The 24,830-nt window shown below is 48.3% G+C and overlaps 1 protein-coding gene across 1 annotated transcript; it reads left to right on the top strand.

Moving 5' to 3' along the window:
- The first annotated feature begins 19,658 nt into the window (after positions 1–19,658).
- Positions 19,659–23,200, top strand: LOC115312686. The gene is made up of 3 exons (XM_040500645.1): positions 19,659–19,739; positions 20,854–21,238; positions 23,104–23,200. Exons 1-3 carry the CDS (start codon positions 19,727–19,729, stop codon positions 23,198–23,200), a joined length of 495 nt encoding a protein of 164 aa, XP_040356579.1. The 5' UTR covers positions 19,659–19,726.
- The last annotated feature ends 1,630 nt before the right edge of the window (positions 23,201–24,830 follow it).

The following is a 24,830-nucleotide window of genomic DNA, read 5'->3' as shown; positions in this document are numbered from 1 at the left end:
TTTCCCCCCTTGCTCTTGCCCAGCATCATATTGCATACAGCCCACATGCGTCTCAGTGAAGTTCGTTCGTTGAATCCTTCGCACAACTTGGTCCAGTCGTCCCTGCACAGGTTGTTGGCGTGTCGTTGCGCCTCCTTTGCGTACCTGTTTGCTTTGCGGATGTCCCGTTTTTTCCGAGTGCGACGGTAGCGTCGCAAGTAGTTGGTTCTTTTGCGCCAGAGGGACAGTAGCCTGGTGTCCGGGATCGGCGCTCCTATTTCGACTAGGGTCTCGACCGTGGCAGTTTTGGCCGCTTCCCTCATTAGTTTTGTCAGGTCGTCAAAGGTTGTACCCGTAGACTCTTCCAGAGCGGCACGGAAGTCGTCCCATACTGTGGTCTTGACCGTTCTCTTTTTCTTGCGCCGCTTTGTTTTGCCAAGAATCGACGTCTCTATGGGGTGGTGGTCGCTACCCCACGTGTCTTCGAAAACTTTCCATTCGGTCTTTCTCGCAGTACGCGAGTCTGTCGAAGTCAGGTCGGGCGTTGTGTCTTGCTGTTTGATATTGGGCGTGGTCCGTGTCTTAGCACCCTGTTCGTTGATTAGGACCAGCCCTGTTCCGGTTGCTCTGCAAAGCAGCTCAGTACCCCTGATCGATGATTTGGCGTAGCCCCATTCTTCATGTTCGGCATTAAAGTCCCCTCCGATCAGGATCGTGTGCTTCCTTTTCTTACCGTACTCTCGTACTAGCTTCTCTATCCAGCCATGGTCGATTTCTGATCTCGTTTTCCTTGCCGTTGATGTCCTAGGTCGGTAGTACACTGACACAACCAGGATCGGGCCGTCGCATTCGCTCTCCACCAGAACGGCCACCACTTCTTGTGAGTCGGTACACCACTCTCCTGTGTCCACTTGCTGTTGGGGCAAGAGGTCCTTGCGAACCAAGATTGCGGATTGCGGTTGCACTTTCGTTTTGCCTTTAACGGTCAGCGTGATGCTCGGTTGGTCGTACTTGACATACCCGGTCAGTTTTATCTCTGCCTCGTGCGTTTCCTGGAGCAGGATGACATCCACGGGCGTCTTCCGCTCATTGAGTCGTAATTAAGTTCAGACTTCTTGCCCCACAGTCCCCGGCAGTTCCACTGGAGAGCTGTAAACGCCTTCTCGTTTTTATTTTGTCTATGGTGTTGGTCCATGTCTGGGTTACTGGGCCGGTGCTGCCGGTCCTTGCCCGGGCTGGGTGAACATCAGCTGCAGTTGTTGCTGCATCTGCTGCATCATGACCTGTTGCTGTTGCTGTAGCTGTTGCTGGAGCTGTTGTTGCCATTTTTGAAGTCTACTCTCCACGAGTTGTAGGAGATGTTCGCCGCTGAGGGGCGTGCCTGGAAGGCATCCCGATATCGGTGTGCTGTCCTGTGATAGAGGTGCATTTGGCGGGAAGGGCTGTTTTCGATCCTGTTGTGTTGGGGCACTTGCGCGCGCGCCGTGTGCTGATGTGGCCTTAGCAGTTGCTGCTTCGGCTTCCTTCCTTTTCCGTTCAATGACTTGTTCGTAGGTGACGGCGCAGCGCTGGGCACGTCGACGTGCTTCATCAGCTTTCTGCTGTTCTACTCGAATTTGGTGTTCCGCTTCTTGCCTACGTTTCCGGTCGGATTCGGCCTTCGTCTTGGCTTGGGCTTTGCGGGCCTCGTCTTGTTCTTGTCGGAGCTGTTTCTCGTACTTTACTTCCAGTTGTTGAATTTTCTGAAGTATTTTGCGGCTACTTTCCTTAAAGGGGCACTGACACATCAAAATCATATTTTATTTTACTATACGAAACGATTGAAAACGATGCTTGGACATTACCCTCAAAATTTGAAACTTGGGAATTCAGTATTTCTGAATTAAAAAAACAATTTCCAAATGCCGAATTTGAAGTTCCCGCGCGATCCGCGCCAGTGCAGTGAGTCAAATTTCGCGGTCTCCTGCGACTTGACTTTCTTTCGGACCTCCGCTCCACGCTGAGAAGCTAAAGGCCCATACGCACAATCGCGTTTGAGCGCGGTGCGTTCCGTAGCGGCAAGCGGACGCGTTGCGTTGCGAAGACCGCTTGCGCCAAACTTGTACGCACAGTTGCGTTGACACGCAGTCAACCGCAGTCAAGAGCCAATAAGAACGCGCTATCGTCGCTAGTGGCTCACCAATAGTAAGCGAAATCCATGGCAACATGGCGGCGCACGGCGACGGCGTCGGTGTTCGATCTTGGGACGATCTCGCCGGCTTCCCCGACGTTTTGTCAAGCTTGAACCATCGCAGCCTTGGAAAATACAGTCCCCACCGCTCCCCAAAACGAAAAAGCAAGCACTGCGACCGGCGAACCGGATACGTCTCGCCGAGTCGGCCGGGTGGGGCGAGCGAACACGTCACCCCCTCTCCTCTTACGGCTTCTGATTGGTCGAACGCACCCGAACGCACCGCGACGCTTCGGAAAGTTGAGCGAGTCTCTACTCGCTTGCGTCGCGCTACCGAGCGTTGCGGGAAGGCGCGCGTCGCTCTGCAAGCGACCGCGCCTGGCCGCAAGGACTCCGCAACGCACTCAAACGCGTTCAAACGCGAATGTGCGTATGGCCCTTAAGCGCCGTTGCTACCGCGGCCCGAAGCGAGGAGGAGGCGAGCAGGCGGGATAGAAGGGTGCCGGCGCGGGAAAAAAGCCGGTTTCGTCCCCGACTCGCCGATAATTAGGGAGGCTCAAGTGAGGGTGGGTGCAACTGCTAGATCGGCGATCACGGGACATGGACGCCATTTAATTGCTAAATTTTGCTGGGAGTCTATAGACCTTTGCAAAAAGAGCGCTCTGGCCGCCGCCATTTTGCGAATCGAGCGACCCCTATCAGCCAGAAATTTCTGGCACCCGCCTGAGCTGTGGAAACACGGTCAGCGTGACTCCCCACCTGCATTGTGCATTCGGAGTTCGCCGGCTTTTCTTGGAAGTTTTTACTTTATTTGCCTGTTTCGGATACTTACCCTTTGTGTGTTATCTTCCACTGTGAGAACCAGGGAATAGTCCAGGGACTCGGCCTTCGCAGGAAACGGACGAAGAGAGCGAACGTCAAGCTGCCCGCGACGCAGGCAGTTCGACGTTCTTGGAGGATTATTTATGTTGAGGTAATCTCCAAAAAGCCTTCCCGGCTATGTTCCGGGTCTTCGCGAAAAATAGCTGATAGGGTTGGGTCCGGGTTGTGGCGACGAAATAGACACGTTCGTACAGTTGCTTTGAGCTGTGCGAAAGAGCAGCTCTCTTCTAGATGTTCCCCAAAAGCCACCGGACTCCGTCCGATTGTCGTGAAGTGACTGTCGGCGGTTGTCGACACTGTATATTCGACATGCTGTGTTATTTGAGACCTTTCTCAAGTCCTGTTTGGATAACGCGGCACCGTGGGGTACGTACTATATATGTTGTTCGATTGATGATACGCTTTGGATTTCATGTTGTGGGCGGGAAATATCCATGCAGTTCGGATATCCTGTGTGGTCAAATCTTTTCGACGGCTAAGACCTTTGTAAATTGACACAGCTGAGTGTACGGTGCCATAAAAAGATCAACATAAAAGGAAACAAATTTTCCAGTTGCATTTGTTCTGTTGCGCACGGACTCACCGAAACAGCTTTGATTTCTTTGTTTTTGTTCCCAAAAAATAGTACAATGCATTCTTAAAAACCCCGCGATGTTCTATTCGCCATAGAACACGAAATAAAAAATAGAACGCGGCGATTTAGCCTCCACCAGCGTCCGGAAGTGCGCCTACGCAGGCTGCCACAGCCCCCTGACTAGAAAACCCACAGCTCAGCGCAGTCGGGCAACACTGACGTGCCCTCTCAAAACCAGGGACGCCCGCTGTAAATCGCTTCGTTCGAGACTGCCGCTGGAAAGGTCTATAGACCTTTGTCCGGAAGTGCTCTTTTTAGCCTCGACCGCAAGGAGCAAAAGCCAACAATAATCTCGAACCCAGACTGCCCAGACGCCCACGGGGAGGGGGGGGCTGCGTCGGCCTGCGCCGCCGGTTCCCGTTGAGGGCTTCTTCGCTGGTGTGCCGACTGCCGTTTCGCCGGCATCGGTCCTGTTTACCGCGGTATGTGAGTATAGTGCCCGTAATGTGAGAGCCGTGTGTCCATACGCCACTTTGCCGCTGTTGGTTTCCATCTAGCTGAGCCAGGAAACATTTACAATTGAAAACGAGCGTGTTGGTTAATAGATACAAAACTTGAAAGTATAAAACAGAGAGGACGAGGACGAGAACAGGACATCTTTCATTTAGCAACAACATAGAATGGCACAACGATAAAAAACCGCCCCCCAGGGTCTCAGCGTTCTCAAAGAGGGAAAGGAGATACTAGTTATGAAGGAAAGGGAATACACTAAAAGAAAAGTTTGAAAAGCGCATCAGTAATCAAGTTATTTTTCGATTAGTTAGAATTAACCTTGGTCATTGTCAGTGATAATGCAGAATTATTCTTGTTTGCAGTCCAAAAAGGGAATTGTACTATAAATATAAGAGTCTAAAAATCTGTAGCGTCACGACGAGGTGTCAATATTCTAGTTATCTCTGGTGTTAAGAATTCGACCTCTGTCTTTGTCAATGATAATGACGGTGCAGAAATGTTGTTGTTAACAGTCCCCATGGCAAATGACTCGATGATTTCTCTCCCAAATCTGTTGTTGTGCCCTCCCAGTATCTTAGTATTAGAAAAATGAGGAGTACAGTCATCGCATGTGCGGCTGTGAACGACAATGGGGTGATACGACTCGGTTGAAGCCTTTGATGCTTCCAAGTTATGTTCTCTGAGTTATGTTATGTTCTCTGACTCAGAGAACATAACTTGGAAGCATCAAAGGCTTCAACCGAGTCGTATCACCCCATTGTCGTTCACAGCCGCACATGCGATGACTGTACTCCTCATTTTTCTAATACTAAGATACTGGGAGGGCACAACAACAGATTTGGGAGAGAAATCATCGAGTCATTTGCCATGGGGACTGTTAACAACAACATTTCTGCACCGTCATTATCATTGACAAAGACAGAGGTCGAATTCTTAACACCACAGATAACTAGAATATTGACACCTCGTCGTGACGCTACAGATTTTTAAACTCTTATATTTATAGTACAATTCTCTTTTTGGACTGCAAACAAGAATAATTCTGCATTATCGCTGACAATGACCAAGGTTAATTCTAACTAATCGAAAATAACTTGATTACTGATGCGCTTTTCAAACTTTTCTTTTAGTGTATTCCCTTTCCTTCATAACTAGTATCTCCTTTCCCTCTTTGAGAACGCTGAGACCCTTGGGGGCGGTTTTTTATCGTTGTGCCATTCTATGTTGTTGCTAAATGAAAGATGTCCTGTTCTCGTCCTCGTCCTCTCTGTTTTATACTTTCAAGTTTTGTATCAGGAAACATCTCGCGACGAGTTGACCGCGCCGCGAGTGACGAAGAAGCAAACATGGCGACGGTTTGTGCGATTGCTTTGGTGGCTCCGGTGTTGAGTGTCTTCAACGTCCTCGTGAGAAGGTTCCCCTGCCCTTCGAAGTTATTGCAAGCACCACGAAAGATGTGGAATCATCGTCTCAACTACAAATAAGCAGGCCTTCACGAGCAACAACGGCGCCGAGCAGGCGCTCGGCACAGTTGTGTCAGGCTCACGCAGCCAGCGGCACAGTTGTGTTGGTTGTGTCGTCAGATGTTCAACAACGCCGAGGTATTTTCATTTATCATTTGGAATGGCTTCAAGAGTAGGAAATTAATCTATTTCGCGGATTGTTAACGCCGAGGCGAGTGCCCTCCGTTGCAGTGCCGTCGTCGCGCAAAGTGCAGAGAAAACCGGGTGGCGATGGCGGCGGTGCTCTTTGATCTTGCGCCGTCGGGTTCATGAAGTCCGGAGTAAACGTACGTACGTGCGTCTGCTGGATCGGTGTTTTGGACTTCCTCAAAACTCTTCTCACGCGCATTTTCCTTGTGAAGCATAGTAGCTCATTACACCTCATCGTCGACTGCGCTCATTTGACTACGACGGACGAGCCTGCGTGAAGTGAATTTCACTGCCTAAGATCCTTGGTGTGCTGTAACGAGGGCTAATAAAATATCACCGCGAACTTCTGAACAAACGAGTCGAAGTTTCGTCTGCTATCATAACTGATCGCCTGTCACAATATTAATCAGTAGCGTTCCTAGACTCCGCCCCCACAGGCACCGTGCTTCGTTGCCCGATAGTAAGTGTCTCCTGGTACCTCGTAGAATTCCAGCTCCCACTTCAAGTAAGTACCATCCTTTAGAACTGGCAATTAATAGTTTCGAACCCAGACGCTCGCAGTGTGTGTTTGTGTGTGTGTGTGGGGGGACGCGTGCTAACATACTCGGAGCCCTCGTTTTCGCCGCTTCGCAGCGGCAGACAAGGAGCCACATCACAAAAGAAAGCTAATCCGAGCTGTCTATGTAACTAGACCCATTCGCTAGTCATTCGATGAAACGTCGTCGTCTCGTTTTCATTCGCTAAAACGGCGTTCGATCAAGTGAACGCCTCCCATTTATTTCGGCTCGGCAGAGCCGCGCTGCCGCAGAAAGGCAAGCAGATCGCGAAAATCGGTCTCAAACGTGCCACGAATGTAATGTCGTATACAAGAAGCCAACAATCAAGCATTTGAAAGCTAGAAGAAAGCGGTAGCGAAATATTTACTACGCAATGAACCCGGACTGAAACGCCGATGTCAAGGGTCAGCAGACACCGAGAACATCTAAGACAAAAAAGGTTTTCCCTTATTTTCCTTGATCGAGATGGGTTCTCGAATGTTCACGACATCTTGCCTGTTGAAGAACGGGCCGCAGAGGCTTCTGGTGAAGACATCTTTCACGATGTGTCGGTGCATTCGGACAGCCTGCCGCATCCAGCTACCCAAAGCAACGCCGCCAACGCAGCCCCCCCTCCCTGCCTGCCAGTTCTTTCCGCGTGGTGGCGCGAGCTTAGATAAACATGGCGGCGCCCTGGAATTGGCGCGGACACTGGTCTATGGGGCAAAGGGTCGTTTTCTTTCCTAACTCGGGTCATAAAAGCCCATTAAGGTGCTTGAATAATTTACACAAGGTATAAATGATTACTTTTCCATAGCCACCAGTTTTGTTGCGATAGGTTAAGTATTTTTTTAACGCGAAAAATGGTAAATTCCGCCATCTTGGACGTTGCTGCTTGTCTGGCAACTTTGCTTTCTCCGCTCGACGTTTGCAATTCTTGGTGCGAGAAGGAAGCGAGAGAGGCTGCGCCAAGGCGCTCGTTGCTTGCAATGGGAGGCGAGAGGAGGAAAGGCGCATGGAGCAACAGAGTTGCAACAGAGCGGGCGCCTGCTCTCGTGCAGGCAACACTGGCCCATATCCTTTCTCGAATCAGTATCGTTCTGTTAAGAACGACAAATAAAGCAGTCCGTACACTTGGATGGGATTAGATCAACTGCCGTCGTCGTCGTCTTTATTGCTGTTGCTCGTGCATCGTTCATACCGATACATCCTCTTTTCTCCAGCACTTTTTTTTTTTTTTAAATGAGGATACAAAGAAACAAACAAAAACATTAAAGAAGGAAGAACGGAAGGAAACCGAAAACAAAAGAAAAGGAAAAAAAAATCTACGCAATCTGCTGAAATGTTTCATCATAGCTTAGTCTACGTGGAGGTCGTCTTGTTCTGCGTGACGTGCCTGAGGTGCGCTCATTGAGCCTTTGATTTTGCTGGACGTACTCATGCGGCGTCCGAGCTTCGTGCTCATCTGTATTGTCTGGTCGAGGTGATTCCGATAGTCCCTCATCTTCCACTTCTGAGTCGTCGTCATGGTCATCGTCATTTGTTCCTTGAACGTATTTTTCACATGTTTTCAAGAGATGTAGCCTGTTGCGGCGGAACGTCCTGCCATCTTCTGTGATGACGCTGTATGACCTTGGGGCTACGTATGATTGCACCCTGGCTTTTGTTACCCATTTTCCGTTATTTAGAATCCGCACAGTGTCTCCTGGCTGCAACCGTCCTAGATGTCGTCCTTTTTGAAGGTTCTGTGCATGTTTTTGTACAGGCGGTGCTGGTTCACTGGAGAAGTCTGGCACAAGTGTTCGAATTCCGCGACCCATAAGAAGCTCTGATGGTGAGCGACCGCCCTCCAGCGGAGCCGTGCGGTAGCTGAGAAGACCTAGCCAGAAATCCTCCCTGGTAGACTGCGCCTTTTGGAGCAGCCGCTTGACCACCTGGACGCCCTTCTCCGCTAGGCCGTTGGAGCGGGGATACCGAGGGCTTGACACTGTATGGATAAAGTCATACCGCACAGCAAAGTCTTTAAATTCTTTCGCAGAAAACTGTGGGCCTCCGTCAGTGCAGACCTCTAACGGTATTCCATGACGCGAAAAAATCGCAGAAAGTTTGGCTATCACGCCATTAGCAGTTACGTCCTGTAGCTCCTCCACTTCCGGAAAATTGGAGTACGCATCATAAACAACTAGGTAATGTCTTCGAGCCAGTTCGAACAAATCTGCCCCAACTCGGCCCCAAGGATTTTCCGGTACCTCACGTGTATGCAAAGGTTCATTTTGCTGTCTGTATGCGAAGACTTGGCAAGTCTCACATTGCCTGATTAGTTCAGTGATGTCCGCATTCATTCCTGGCCAATAAACAAGGCTTCTTGCCCTTGCTCTGCATTTGTTGAGACCTAGGTGACCGTGATGTATTCGTTTAAGTATTTCTTTGCGCATTGCCGTAGGAATTACCACTTTGCTTCCTTTCAACAAGACTCCGTTGACCACGGAAAGCTCTGTCATGACGGCCTTTAACTCACCTAGGATTGGTTTTCCCGCTTCCAAACAGTTGATCGCTTCTTGCAGGACCGGATCATTTGATGTGGCGGTCTTTAGGCTGCCCAAAGTCCGGCTGCCTACCAGTGTTGAAAGCACCGCATTTGCATGTATCTCAACGTCGGTGGAGCTTTCTTCGAGTTGTGACTCGCAAGAGATGCGAGAAAGTGTGTCCGCGATCACTAGCTTCTTTCCCGGGACAAACTGCAAATCAAATTCAAACTTCAGCAAACGAAGAAATAGTCTTTGCAACCTTGGTGGCAATTCACCCAAGTTTTTCTTTGCGAGAGCGATTAAAGGTTGATGGTCGGTTTCAACTAATATTTTCCTTCCTAGCACAAACTCGTTAAATTTCTCGCACCCAAATACAATTCCTAATGCCTCCTTCTCAATCTGGGCATATCTACGCTCTGTGTCTGTAAGCACTCTTGAAGAATATGCCACCACTTTCCAATCTTGTCCATCATGCTGGAACAATGCAGCACCCAGAGCAAAGGCAGAAGCGTCTGTTGAAACCTTGGTAGGCCTAGCGGGATCAAAAATTGTCAACACCGGCGCTTCAGTCAGCATTTTTCGTAACTGCCGCCACTCACTTTCGTGCACCCCCAACCATTCAAAAACAGTGTCCTGCCTAATGAGTTTACGCAGGGACTCGGTCTGCGTTGACAGGTGAGGCAAGTATTTGCCAAAGTAGTTGACAGCCCCTAGCAACCTCTGAACTTCTTTTTTACTTGACGGAGTAGGGAGCGCTGCCACACACTTTACAAGGTCTGGATTTGGCTCAATGCCAGCAGCACTAATCTTATCCCCTAGATAGGTGATTTCTTTTACCCCAAAGACACACTTTTCGAAGTTTAGGGTTAGTCCTTCAGCTTGTATGGCGGTGAGCACACCCTGCAAGCGTTGGTCATGTTCAGCTCGTGTTGCACCCCAAATCAAGACATCGTCAATATACACCCGGACGCCTGGAAGGCCATCCAGAAGGTAGCTCATGGTACGCTGAAACACTTCTGGAGCTGAAGCGAGTCCAAAAGGTAGTCGTAAAAATCGGTATCGCCCAAAAGGCGTACTAAAGGTGCATATTCGAGAAGTGCCGTCATCTAGCGGTATTTGATGAAAACCGCTGTTGGCGTCAAGCCTGCTGAAATACGCGGCGTGCGCCAAGTCCGCTTCAATTTCCTCTCTTCGCGGAAGTTGAAAATGCTCTCTCTTGAGTGCTTCATTTATATGACGGGGATCCATGCATATCCTCAACTTATTGTTCTTTTTGCGTACTATCACTAAAGGACTCACCCAGTCTGAAGGTTCTTGCGCTTTCACGATGACACCGGCTTCCTCCATTCGATCCAGCTCTGCCTTGAGAGGCGCTCTGAGTGCGTGCGGTACCCTACGAGCTGGTTGTACCACCGGGGTAGAGTTTTCACGGAGAACCATTTTGTATGGTCTCTTTGCGCATCCTAGACCACGAAAGAGAGATGGAAACTCGCTTTCTACTTTCCGACGCAGTTGGTCTTCGTGCCCCACAGTGTTGACCCTGTTGATGAGGTCAAAGTACTCGCACGCCTTCAGGCCCATAATGGCCTGCCGTCCTTTCTTGACAACGAAGAAATCCATAAGTCCTTGCTTGTTTCCGATGGACACGGACAACCGGACCTTTCCCAGATGTTGGATGAGTCCACCGCCATAGCTGCGTAGAATTGCAGCGGTTGGTTTAGGCTGTTGTTTGGCTCTAATCTTCAGAAACAATGTGCGCGGAAGTAGGTTAGCCTGAGCACCGGTGTCTACCTTGAGCTCCACTTTTTTTCCTTCTATCAACGTGGTGATTGTCCAGTCACGGCTGCCTTCGGGCCGCGAGCTGCTCGCTGTTAGAATTTCGAGGGCATCAAATTCGCTGTCTCCCTCACTGGCTTCTTCGACCTCGTGGATACCAGTAGGCTTGGTCTTACAGCATGCTGCAAAATGGTTCTTTTTTGCGCACTTCGAGCACGTCTTCCCATAAGCTGGGCACTGTCGAGGATGGTGAACATAGTTGCAAAAGCCACACTTCCTCTTAACACCGAGCCTTCCCCCGACCTTACTTCCGTGCTTGTTTCTCTCAACGTGTTCCACCTCCAGCGTTGCTTCCCTCTTCTCCTTGACGGGTGTTGCGGCACTCCATGCTTTACTGTGCATATCGGCTATTTCTTCAGCCTTGCAACATTCGACTGCCATTTCCAAGGTTAAATCCTTCTTTCGCAGGAGCTTCTCTCGCAGCTTTCTACTTGACGTTCCGTAAACAATCTGGTCACGCAGCATTGACTCCGTTAGTTCGCCGAATCCGCAAGTCCTCGCCTTCAGCTGTATGTCACGGTAGAACTGTTCAAACGGCTCTTCTTCCTCTTGTTGGCGCGTCCGAAATACGTAACGCTCAAAGGTTTCATTACATCTCGGGAGGCAGTACTCTTCAAATCTTCTTACCAGACTGTCGTAATTTGTGGCTTCCTCGGGTGGTAGTCCAAATGTATTGAAGACATCAATAGCCTCCTGCCCCGCGATATGCAAGAAGATAGCGGCCTTTTGCTGCTGAGTCCGAGGCTTGATGGGTTCCGTGGCCAACAGAAAGAGCTCCATTCTCTGCTTGAACTTCCTCCAGTTTTCAGCGGCATGCTCTCCCAACCTCAGCGGTTCTGGCGGCGGAAGATCAGTCATGATGTGCAGTGATTAACATCCCACTTCTGACACCAAGTATCGTTCTGTTAAGAACGACAAATAAAGCAGTCCGTACACTTGGATGGGATTAGATCAACTGCCGTCGTCGTCGTCTTTATTGCTGTTGCTCGTGCATCGTTCATACCGATACAGAATCCTCTCCCTCAGGCGCCGCCATTAAATTGCAAACGCTCTCCAGGTTTTGAGTTGCGCCCACCCTCACTACAGCCTCCCTACCGATAATCCTCTGCTCGAGCGCCGCCAAGTTTTCCGAGGGAGCATACAAATCCAGGAAGCGACGTCACACCGAAATCTTATTTTCGGTATTTCAAAAAGAAAGGCCGTAGTGCGTTCGCAATTGCGTTAAAAAACATGTTTTACGATTGCCGTTATTAAATGTTATAGAAAGGTCGCCTACAAAGCTTCTAAATTTCCTGATTTTTGACGTCACCGATCAAAAGAAGCAAGGAGGTGAGCGCGGGAAATATAAACGCCAAAAATAAAAAGGCGCGCGCGCGCGCGGGAAAATTTTTTTTTTTTTTGCGATGCGGTTTTTTTTTTTGCGTGTTTATGACTACAACTTGCATCGTTTTAGACAATAAAAAAGAATACGACCTTTGGGGTGTCAGTGCTCCTTTAAGTTGAGCAAGTTCCACGGCCATTCTGCTGCTAATGTTGGTGGGCGGCCCGATATGGGACACGTCCGTGTTCATAGCTTTTGGAGCTAGGACTTGGCTGTACGACGTTTCTGTATCGCGCTTTGGTTGGTGGTGCAGCCGCTGGGTTGGGAGGGAGGGGAAGCGGTGGCAATCAGTTCATCGAACGACGTTTCATGGACAAATCGTTTCGTCGACACTGCGATGTTTCATCGACAGATCGTTTCGTGGAAGCGAGCACCCGCTCGTTTCATCGACAGATGTTGCGACGTTTCGTCGACAGCTCGCTCTGCCAGCTCCAGGCTCGGCCAGCTGCGCCTTCTCGCGACCTCTGCGCCTGCGCGGCGTGCGGCCTTGTGTTGGATGGATGGATGGATGAAAGATGGCCGACTGGGCCAAGTATGGCTGTGCGCAGCCATCTTGACTATCGCAATATTTTTTTTTTTTTGCTTATTCTTTTTTTTTTTTTTGGGGGGAGGGGGGGGGGGGGGGGGGGGCTTGCCGATTGCACTGATTTCGGAACTTACGATTTGAATGGTTTTGCTCGTGTCTTTGCCCGAACCTTTGGGGAAGCGTTGTCAAAGCCGGGAAGTTTTGTTAACGACCAGTGTCCTTTCTCAAATTAGATTTTTAAAACATTCAACAATATGCGCTGCTCCTGAGGGCTACGCTTTCGGCAGCATACGTGACCGAGGTGTCTGTATGTCATCGAATGCAACCCTTCGGCGAGCTGGCCGCCGGCACTCCGACAGTTTTGAAAAAGTGGCTGGGTCATTTCCAGAGCAAGCGTATCTTTCCGCGCGTCGCGCCTTTTGGCAGAATCCTCAAGAGCCACCTGAACATAGCATAGATAGTCCACACGTCAAAACACTGAAGCTCTTAAAGAAAATTTGAAAGAATAAACGAGGCCTGTTTGCGGTGCACACAGCCTTCCTACCGTTGAAAATGGCATAAAATCGGTTTTCAAGCTAATTGGCATCTGGTCTTAGCCGCTAGCAATAAACTTTGAAGGAGACTTAGCATTTTTCTACCCGTGGTTTACTTTTACGGTAATAAAACATGGTTGTTTTTTCCTCCAAACACTGGGTATTCAACTTGCTGTACTTACGAGACCGCACACGATTTTTAGTCTTTAGCATACTTAGCTTCTGGATAATGAATAACACAATAGTTCTGCATATGTTAAGCCTGTACTGAAATTTTGCATGCAGATAAACCAATATGGTGACGAAAGAACATTAAATTTTGAAGCCGCTCTTTTATGAAAAGAGCTACGAACTTGCCCCAGGCAAGTTCGTAGCTCTTTTCATGCCTGCTGATGTCTGCTGGCATCGATAAAAGAACAATTCAATGTCGCTTCTGAGGACCAGTCGGCTGCTGCCGACAGATCTCGTCTGGTGGTACTACCGCCTCCAAGGCCTTGCATGTGGCGGCTGCTCGAGAGAAGCTATATAATGCATTAATTTGATATCAACTATGGTTTACTTTGTGTAATACGACTAAACTTGGTGTACTGTTTTATTTATCTGTTACCAATTCTCGTGTTTATTTATTTATTTTTTGCACTGCAATGTAGTTTTTTTGTTTTTTTGTTTTTTTTTTTTACGTTTACTCGCGGGCAGCGTGCTCCCGGTAGTGCGATAGTTATTGGTTTTCGTGCTTTTGTTCTCTATTTTTATTTGACATTGTTTACAGCCCCCTTATTGTGTAATGTCCTTTTTGATCGGCCCTTAAGGATAAATGACGATGAAACGAGTGTCGCTAAATAGTTTTTTCGCGTAGAAGTCGCAGTTGCCAGTAAAACACTGAATCACTTTTCTTTTTGAATAATTGAGGGTAATGAACGTGCTTAATTTCAATTGAAATATCAGGGTTGTAATGTTGCAATAAAAGGCTGCTAGCTGTATTTTTGTTTAAAAATAACCAATATGAAGAAACAAAACTGTGTTTACGCCCTTTTCCGCAACCCACCATTGGATCGAAGTTTTGCTTTGTGCCTACGCATATTTTTCTCCACCGCTTTTCTTCTTCCAGAAACTTTCGGTTCTATAAACGGGCATCGGAACTTGCAAATATCCGAATAGGCCGCGCGCGAAGTCCTGCGCGCTCTTGCTTTGCTTTTCCATCTGACACTGATGAGAGCGAGAAGATAGCGCAGTTGCTCACCTTGAAGAGCAACTGCGCTAAGCATCGCCTTTTTCATTCGTTACAAGCGCATGTACCTTAAGTTTCCAGCATTCCTTTCGGAACCGCAAAAAAAAAAAAAAAAATGTTTGTCGACGAAACGTTTTACGGTGGTGCTGTCGACGAAACGATTGTCGACGAAACGTCACACTGTCGACGAAACGTGTGTCCATGAAACGTGTGTCCACGAAAAGTTGTCCACGAAACGTAATTCCACGAAACGAGTTTCGACGAAATGATAGGGACCCCGCCGCACGACTTGCACCGTTGCTTGCCTGTGCATACCGTGGTCATGTGACCTAGTTCGTGGCACTGTAAGCATGCAGATGACCGCAGTTGGTTTGTAGAGGAACACAGTATGGTATCTTCCAAATAGTCGGATGCTCCTCGGGATACCCCTTCCTTCAAATGTGATTAAATACGTCCCATTCTTGCCTAGGGGTCGAGAATGAATAATGTCATGGTAGTCCGCTATGGCATTATCAACAATGGCTCGTGCTGCGTCGCCAGGTGAAACGCCGTGTATAATTCCTCGTGGCTGACTGCCGGTTGTTGACCTGTATACTGTGACCTGGATCGTCTTGTTAGGGTCCTCCGTGGGCAGCTCTTTCAGTGCCATAAGGTCTTCTGCGTGGTGTTCCGTCTGCACAGTAATTGCGATGAAGTTATTTCTGTTATTGACGGTGTAACCTAACTGGTCGGTTTCGCACGGCGACTTTAAGAGCTTCCGGAAAGTGCTCCACAGAAGCCATGAGTCCACGTTGGTGATTTTCATGGCCGTGGTGGGCTTGACGATGACCGTGTACCTCGGTCCGTCTTGTTGCTGCTGGGGTCGATTTGGCCTGTTTTTGCGCTGAGCTTTCTTTTTGTGGTAGTTCGGAACTTGCCATTCACCATTGTTGCAGTCGTCGTCGTCGTTGCAACCGTTGTCGTCCATTATTTCTCCTTTTGCGTCGAGAAACATGTCTGCCTGCGTCAAGTCTTCCCCTTTACGCTTTTTTGCTACCGAAGATTCGCGCAATCTTCGCGCTTCACAGTCGCTGGTTAGGCTCAGCGGTTTTATGGCGTCTGTCTCCATGTTCGAGGTACCCGCTTGGTTGACCGATGAACCGCATTCGACTGCAGTTGCGATTGTTCCATCGCTTCGGTGCAAAATCACGATGTCGCCGGGATTCGGCTGCGTGAATAGTGTTTCACATTCGGCTGTTGGGCCCAGTACCGGTGGCCGCAGCAGCGGTCTTCCTTCATCGCTGGAAGCCGTATTTGCCGAAGGTCGCTTACCCGGTATTCGGCAAAGTGCGGTTAGCGAGGTCCTTGAAACTTCCGATGTTCCGTGTGAACTTCGGCGCTAGAAGTGGCGCCGAAGTAGGACCGAAAAAAATCGCTTTAGTGGAGCTGGATATGAGACACTTCTGATCCTATGCTAACACTTCGTCTTTTCCTCTCCTGTCGTCTGTAGCGCTGTCTGCGCTGACGACAGGGATACCGACGAGAAAAAAGCGGCGATGGTGGGTGCGCCCGTGTTTGCACTCTCGCGAAGTCGCCGGCCACGCGAGCCGCCTCCTTCTTGAGCGTTGAGCGCGCGATCTGGATTACTACAGAGAGTGAGTGATGCTCTTTAGATGCAATTACGTGCCTATCAGATGATCAAATTGATATTTCATCTTAGCTTCATCAGAATGCCGCCGCGGACCTTCGACACCCTGCTAGAGCTGTTGGCTGACAGGATCAGCAAGAAGAACACCCGCTACAGGAAGGCAATGGACCTTTTCCGAGAAGCGTTCTGCGCACGCGCGAGCGCCCGATGCCAAGCGGCGGAAATCGGTACGAAAAATCGAGGAAATTCGGAAGGAGGCTGTTGATCAGCGAGTAGAACACGTAATTGGAGCATATATATAATTCTGTTTCACAAAGAAAGAAAGTGGCCGGAAAGAAAAACACGTCGTTTGCGTCCTGTTTTTCTTTCCGCTCTTTAAAGTCCCGTTAGGCACGCGCCGCAGCTCAGAGAGCGAAAAAAACTGGTAGCGTAGCTCCCATTGCCGATTGGTAGCGCAGGTAGGTCACTTTCTCGATTTTTAGTTCGTGCAGCCACCGCCTGGTGCCGTCGGTATGTGGAAAAGGTCCATTGACCCCTCTGCTCGTCTGGCCATATCGTTGAGGTATCGTTACAGAAAGGGTGAAGTCACATGAAGGGTATGCGAGGACGGAGAGGTATTACGAGCTGTGCCTGATGTACGTGCCACAGGTGGGAGGCACTCACTTGATCGAATGATGTTCTAGCGAACGCCCACGTTTCACCGAATGACACTTCAGCGAATAGCCGGACGCCGCAAAGCGGCGTTTTCGGGTGGACCAAGTGGGTTCACATTTTTGTAATGAGCCGCCGCAGACTGTCGCCGCGAAGCGGCGTAAAGCGCAGCGCGGCGGATGGGTTAGCGCGCGCCCCCGTTATTCGCTAAAACGACGATTCGCTCAAATGTCGCTGTTCGCTAAAATGTCATTCGCTCAAGTGATATGGACTCCAGGTTGCCTTTAATAACGTGCACAGGCATCCAAACTCTGACATAGCGAGCGTTTGGCTGACTGTCGCGTAGTGCTAGAAAAATTAATAAAATTCAAATTCAAACATGGATGTAAATCGAGATATTAACAGAATTTGAAAATTAAAATGCTAGGCTCGGAACGGTGACAAGCAAAAGGTCCACGCCCGGTATAAAGCCAGCAGAAAGGCAACGACACGAAGAGAAGAAAACAAAAACAAAGAAATATAATAGTCATAAAAATAAAGTTCTACCAACGGACCACTAGCAACCAAACAGGAGGAAAGTTCTACCAACGGACCACTATCAACCAAACAGGAGGACAAAAAAAAACAAAAAAACTTGAAACTTTGGGCAGTGCAGTTGCGAAGAAACAAAACGAAATCCTCAAAACTAAACCTGGGAAAGAAAACGCCGCTCGCCGCGCAACATGCAGGCGGGAACCAGAGTTCGCTAGCACAGAAACTAAGAAGTGAAGCAAAGCGCTCGACTGTCCTGAGACGAGTCGACTGTCCCTCCCTCCCTCTTAAAACCTCCTTGCAATTAACCTTGCATTCCTCTCGCCTCCCCTTCCTACTCCTTCCCTCAAGCGTTTCCCCTTTCCTTCTTTCCACGGAGTGGTTGGGCACCGTGCTTGAAATCGAAAATAAATATGGTTGAAATAAAATGATTGTCCCCACTGTCTTCCCTGTGTGCCTCCTCCTTCTAAATGTTTAAAAGCCAACAACATGCTGAAATAGTACAAGCCCTAAAACGATTAAAAGATTCCCAAAAACTTGAGAAGAGAGATGACGGAGAAGGCAACAAGCGGTGCCCTGGCCCGCTCCGGTACTCCCTCTCTTCTCACGCAAAAAACAGAAAAATATCTGTTTATGTAGCCCCTGAACATTTCACCAGAAACCGAAAACACCCCCCCCCCCCCCCTCCCCTTTCCCCGAAAGAATAAACCACCGCCACGGTCCTTCCACGACCTTCCCAAAGTGACGGTTTGTGGTCGCAAAGCTCGGGCAACCAAGCTTGAGCGCAATACGACCCCACAACATAGGCCCAGGAACTGAGAAAAACATCTGCTTGTGTGAAGGAAACCCAAAAGGATTAAGAAGTTTCAAAGATGGCTTTTCTCTCGCCGTACTATTCAGGCATTGGCTCGATTCATTGAGCGAGCGAGAACTGAACCCATTTGCGAGCCATAACGAACTAAAGAAAAAAAAAAAGAAAGAAAAGACCACCAAATTTCGTGACACTGACACAGCCGAACGCTGCATCAGGAACACGCCCATATAATTAACGTACCCATGGGTTTAGTTCTCAACTTACCCGCTAGGTGTGCTACGGTTGGGTCTACTACCCAAAGGGTTTTCAGACCCCCCATCAAAATCAGTGGAGGGTCTGTGATCCCCCGAGAAATCGCCGTGCGCTGGGCACAGGACGGCATATCATGTACTTTTGTGATTGCATTTCTTGCACTGATACAACTGCATGTGCCTCGAACAAAGGTTTTTATCTGGTAATAATCGCTCGTCCGCTGGCTCCTATTACTGCGCTTTAACTGCAGTTACAATATTTTGTTCCAAGTGTTGCATTATTTCTTTGCCTTGGCAGGTTTCTAGCAGCAGGCCATTCGTTGAGGACCCTGTCCTACGACTTCCTGGTTGGAAGGTCCACTGCTTGCTCCGTGGTCTCCGACGTCTGCGCAGCTTTGTGGGACATCTTGAGGCCCCTCTATCTGGTCTGCCCGCAGACCGCCGACGAATGGCTCAGGGTATGCTAAGGCGTCCTGCTGCAATCACTAATTTGAAAGCAATAACCGCAACAAAGATGCTTAAAGGAGACCATGCAACGACTGGGGGATACCAGTAACCTGCACAGAGGCAGGAAGTTGAACTAATACAAGAGAGAACATGCAGTGAGAGTACTCTTTTAAAATGCAGAGAGCATGCTTTATTCATTATCATTATTACATGCCCAGATGTAATCGAACTGGCACCAAGTGCGAATAAGCTGTAGCAAAAGAGGCAAGATGCACCAAAATGCTCCGTGCCCCCCCCCCCCCCCCCCCCCCCCCCCCACCCTGCCCCGGGCTGTAGCCATATTGTACGCTATCCTGAGTTTCCTGACTACTCGTTGCACGACCTGACCAAATGTGACAATAATGACTAAAGCATGGCCACATCCATGCCTCCATGTTCGATACACTGGGCGCCGCCATCTTTTCGCAGTTGTCATCATGCGTTTGACGATAACTGCCATTGTTCAGTAGACCACCAGGATGTATGTAGCATACCTTACCCCCTTGTACTCTGACATTTTGAGGCTGAAAGCATATGGGCGGAACACTTTTTGTGATCATGCTATACTTCGTTTCATCTTCGGTCCGAGCGCATTGGATGCTACGAGATATTCCAGTCAACCCAGCGCTGAGGGAGTATCATGTGGCCTTGAGCTCCGCGTGTCGCTCTGCCTAACTGGACAGTCACGTGATGCTCTCCCAACGCTCCATCCATTGCGCTCTGACTGAAGGTAGAAGAGAGTTTATGTGTTGCACTTTTAACCATTTGAAAAATTATTTATCCTTGTATCATGAGGGAAAAATGGTAAAACTAGGAGAGCTTACAATTCTTTATTCATATGTTGAAAAAGAACATTGTTCGATATCTCCTTATACAGGTTGCAGCTGAATTCGAGGAGAGGTGGAACTTCCCTCATTGCCTCGGGGCCATTGATGGGAAGCATGTTTCCATCGAGTGTCCCAATAACTCTGGGAGCCTTGACAGGAACTATAAAGGCGGCTTCAGCAAGTCACTGCTCGCCGTTAGTGATGCACGGTATAGGTAAGTGTGTCTCTCATATGACAACTTTAGATGGCTTTTTATGACAGGTTTAGATGGCTTAGATGACAGGTTTAAAAGTTGATATTTTATGGTGTGCGAACTATCTACAGCAGATATGGATTATGCAGGGACTTTTAAGCTCCTATTGTGGGGTTTAAAAAAAAGACACAAGCAAGGCTGCATGTGTGTCGGTCGTATGCAGTTTGCAGGGACTATGGGGTGAAGCATAGTAACATATGACCCACATCACAGCATAAAAGAAGCATGCCACTCTTCCTTTTGTCTGTTGTTTAGGTTTCTCTACGTGGAACTGGGCCACCATGGGAGTGAGAGCGACGGTGGTATTTTTTCAAGATGCACCCTCCAAGAACAGCTGCAGCTTGAACAAATGGGCACACCCCAAGAACAGGACGTTGGGAGGGAGGGGCCGCTTCCTTTTTTTTGTCGGTGACGAGGCCTTTCCCTTGAAAACCTACATGATGAGGCCTTTTCCAAGGAAAGGTGGGTGCATTGCATCTTGCAAGCTTCATGTTTAATACAGCTCACTGTACTGCTGCTCCACCTTGCTCATGACTCTCGGGTGTGCGTCTCCCTCCTTCACCTCATGGAACCTAGTGAAATACCCAGGCGTGTGTAGGCCGCACTTCAACGAAACATAATGGTGCCATCCAGAAGCCAAAAGTGGAATTGTCCACAATCTCAATTCTCAAACAAGCTAACTAGGAACTCGGACATTCCTGAAGTGCCCTCAGGGGCTCCTTGAGCTTTTGTACTCCTTTGGTTGTCCCCACCCCTCAGTCGGAGCCATCCATTTCGTGCTTAACCATGTGGTGCACATGGTGCTGTAGTTTTATTGTTAAATGGAAAAGGCCAGTTTAACGTTTAAGTTTACGAAAAGACATACACACCGCTTTTCTATTTCTACCAACTAGCTCAACTCAAGCCTGTTTTGCTGTTTTATTGTCGTTTACAATGTATGTAGGCTTCTGCAACACTTTGCTGCCTCAATGCATAGGGTGTGAAGCATTGCTTGCCTATGAATCAATGCCTTTCTCAAAATCGAAAATTTTGAGTACCTATGGTCGATGATTTTGCACTACTCATGTTTATGCAGGTCTGCAGCCTCCTTCAGACCCAAACCCAGACCCCGAGGCTGAAGCCAAGGCTGAGCTGCACGAACGAAGAATTTTCAACTATCGCCTAAGCAGGGCCCGCAGAGTGGTTGAAAATACCTTTGGCATTTTGGCCCAGAAGTGGCGAATCCTGAGACGACCATTCAAGGCAAATGACGAAAATGTGAATAGGATCATTGGTGCGTGTGTAGCTCTGCATAATTATCTGCTGAAGGAGTCTACCGTCTCTGCTGCATCATACTGCCCGGTAGGCTTAACGGACACTGAAGACTGGCAGGGGCGGCTGAAGCCTGGGAGCTGGAGAAATGACCCTCCGGCAAGCTCTGCCCTGGTGGCAGCACCAGCAGCTGGCTACAACTCGAAACAGTATGTGGCTATCTCAATTATAGATAATGATAGACTGGGGAGTTAATGATATAGAGCTTATTGCTTTAAGAGTATATTGGTATCAGAGGAACAGGCAAATAATGATAGTGACGCTTATAGACTCGGGAGAGCCGCAACACTGTAGAAAGGCAACAGCCCTTATCGTAGAGGCCAGTGGTAGAGGCCCACGCAGTGTCGCCAACCTTTTTTTCGAAAATACCCCACGCCAGCCTCCAGAAAACCCTACATTACCCTACGAATGTTTCTTATTACTCTACATTTTACCCTACGACGCAAATCTTTGTTCAAATAATTCTGTTGCATAGATTATGATGATACAGGGAAATATTAATGCAGTACAAAGCGACAGGACACGCATGCTCGCGCATACATGCTAGCATGTGCGTAGTGTAGCATCAGCACAACAGTCGACAAATTAAAAACTGGCCTACGTGAGACCAACACTCGCGGCGACAGATAAGGCGGCTCATTACAAAAGGAAGCCAATCCGAGCTTCTTTGGGTGTACCGCCTAGGGATTCGTCAAACAAAGGTACTAGGGGAGGATAGGAAACCGGCGGCTCTTCCGTATTCGCTAGTGTCATTCGATGAAACGTCGGTAGGCAGTCGGTCTTCAAACTGCCTACCGACTGCACAACGTGCTGGGAAGCTCCGCGGGAGCTTTGAAATCGATCTCCGTACTCGTCGATCATCCGTGACCGACGCTCTATGGGCATGGTAAAGAGAGTTAATTGCAACGCGCCAGTACAAAAGAGCGCCCAGGGCGAGTGGTAGTTCCAGCTATGGTTATTTGCAGCATGCGCACCTTGCACCAGCGCGTAAAAAAAGCCCAGTTGAACAGGCGGCTGCCGGTTCTGGTGGGCTCGGGGTGGTTCCGCCCGCGGTGCCACGTGTTTCGCAGGTGTAACAAGGACCGCCCAGAGTCATCAGAGAAAAACTGGCGGGAACATTTTTACTGGGAAGATACCTCTTCTGGGTCCATACTCGCTATGCGCAGCTTGGTGTGTGGTGCTCTCTGTTAGTACGTCTTGCAACTTGGATACTTTTGTTTTGCATGATATCGCGCTGTGGCAGCACACGGGTTGTAAAGCTATGGAAAGCTTGCACGGCAGCATTTTATTTTTACTGTATTTTTATTTATTTTTTTAAATTTTGCTCGCCGTTGAAGAAGCAACGTTTGAAATACCCTACTTTTGTCGGGGAAATGGCCGGACGGCCCTACAACCCTACAATGTACCAAAAATGCCTAAAATACCCTACAAGTAGGGTAATTACCCTACGGTTGGCAACACTGGGCCCACGCTGCTGCGCGTTTGAAAGTGAATGTCATGAATAGACGAGATCAGCGAAATGGTCTTCCGATTCCGTCTAAAATTATTCAAACGTGGAGGTGCCATTTGAGGCGAATCAGCATTGTTCCGAAATACCTCGTGTGCAAGAGTGCATGTAGCAGATAGCCCAGCTGCATGGTGGTGCACGGGGCATTAGCTCACTTCTTCGAAGGCAGCTGGCTACAAGTAGCAGCCTATTAGAAGCAGACACCTGCCACCTAAACATGTTTATGTCCAGGAATCGAAGCATAGCAATGCAGTTGCAGGCGACGGCACTGCTATGCTTCAAGCCCTCGATTGTGTTGATGGTCCTGTTCTCACCGTTATGTTAAAAGAGAAGTTTAGACTTTCTTTTTGGTCATCACTATAATCACAGATACACCCTCGATGCAGAAATACAGGCTGTTAACAGAATCACTTATAAATTTTTATATCTTTTAGCTTATGAGCAGACTACGCTCGGGGAAACGAAACAACGGAGTAATATGGATGTTTTTAATATGTTTTCTTATAGGTATGCTCGCACTGTGCGCACCAAGTTAGCGCATCACTTTGTGACAGCTGGTGCAGTCCTCTGGCAGGACGACAGGATTGCTTGTCGCCCGCAGTAAACAAAGGTATGCCGACATTTTCAATGCTTTTATTGAACAAATGTAATATTTATCTCATCCTCATTTCTTTGTGCACTACAAGATAACAAGGACCCTATTTCTTGAATAAATAAAATAGATAATTGAAATATGGTTAATTGCACGTTCTTGAGTATTTGCTAAAAGGTGTAAAAATTGTACTGTTACTGTTGAACCAAACCTGTGCCCACAAATCGCCTCCTTAGAAATGGAAATCGCCATGATATTGCACATAAAGCAGTGTTTCCGAAACGCTCCTACTCCGCAACTCAAGCGTGCCACGACCCCCCCCCCCCCCCCCCCCCCCCCCCTTTTGTCAATCAAACCCAGTTTGGGAAACACTGCTATAAAGAAACCCTGAGGTAAAATCGCAGCATGACAATTAAACAACATTGTCTTTGCAATATGTTTGTGGACATTTGAACAATGTTTTACTTCCTTGTCATAGCGACAAACTACTGGAATTGTAACCAAGAGACACAAATAAATAATACTTCTTAGGTTTGTGGCTTACATAAACAAGGTATCTACCGACATAGTTGCTTGTACCTAGGTCCACTTTACAACCCTGTTCTGCTGTGGGACTCAAAATATTTGGCCGAGATGTGCCCCATAGTGTAAAAGCAGTTCCAAAATTCTTTCAATAAATTTCCACTAGGCCTACCAATATTGTGATTTATAGAACATCGGTCAGCCCCAGATCCCTGCACTCCTGCTCTTCGTGATATAGCATGTTGTCAAAACTGTTCATGATACTTTGAAATCTATCTTTTGGAATGGCCCTGAGGCGGCAGTCTAGTCGCATGCAGAAATGATATATTTCATCTCTCTTTGATTCACTTCTCAGCGCTCTTAATGCACCAAGGTGGCCGACACAGGCCTCCAACTCGTGGCTGCGGCCTTCTCCTCCCTGCAAAAGGAAATGTTTCATTTTTCAGTACAGTACTGGAAGCAACAACTCTTCAATTTAATGCATTTAAATTATTACACTTTTATTTCGCTTTGTTGCATAGAACGGCTACGGAATGTAAGTTGTACTAAAAGCAGAAAATGTATATACTGTGATGATCTGCACCTCTTCTGTCGTTTCTGTGTTGTCTGCGGCCTGAAGAAAAGAACCAATAATTGCTTGTTATATGAGGAAACACTTCTTTTAGAAATGTATGCTTCAGCCTGGTTAACTGGCAGAACGAACGCAGTCCTACCTTTCAGCAGGTAGCCCTTCCTCTGGTGATATGGGCTCTGCAGCTATGAAGGACCTGCAAGAATTGCGTTTTTAGGGCACAGCTAATACACCTGTCTTTAGATTAAAATATCACTTCTCAACCTAAGGACGACAGTAGCTAGCTGATTTCTTCCCATACAATACTTTTTGTGATATATTTTGATGTAATACTTTTTACAACACTTCAAACACCTTACTACATGCGTAATGTCACTAAATGCGTAAAGCGTGTGTGCACATAAACAATTTCAGTTCAGAAAAGCAGTGTACATCCTGCCGGTGTGAATTTTCATTTACTCATGTGCAGGTGACTCCTCCAAGCCACAGCCAACAACTGAACTTGAGGCGGTTGAGGCGGGGCGGGAGTGAGAGGAGGGTAGTATTTTC

Source organism: Ixodes scapularis, unplaced genomic scaffold, assembly GCF_016920785.2.
Source record: "Ixodes scapularis isolate PalLabHiFi unplaced genomic scaffold, ASM1692078v2 PGA_scaffold4__175_contigs__length_147842914, whole genome shotgun sequence".
NCBI lineage: Eukaryota > Metazoa > Arthropoda > Arachnida > Ixodida > Ixodidae > Ixodes > Ixodes scapularis.
The sequence above is the reverse complement of the archived record's forward strand: the minus strand, read 5'-3'. Positions and strand labels throughout refer to the sequence as shown.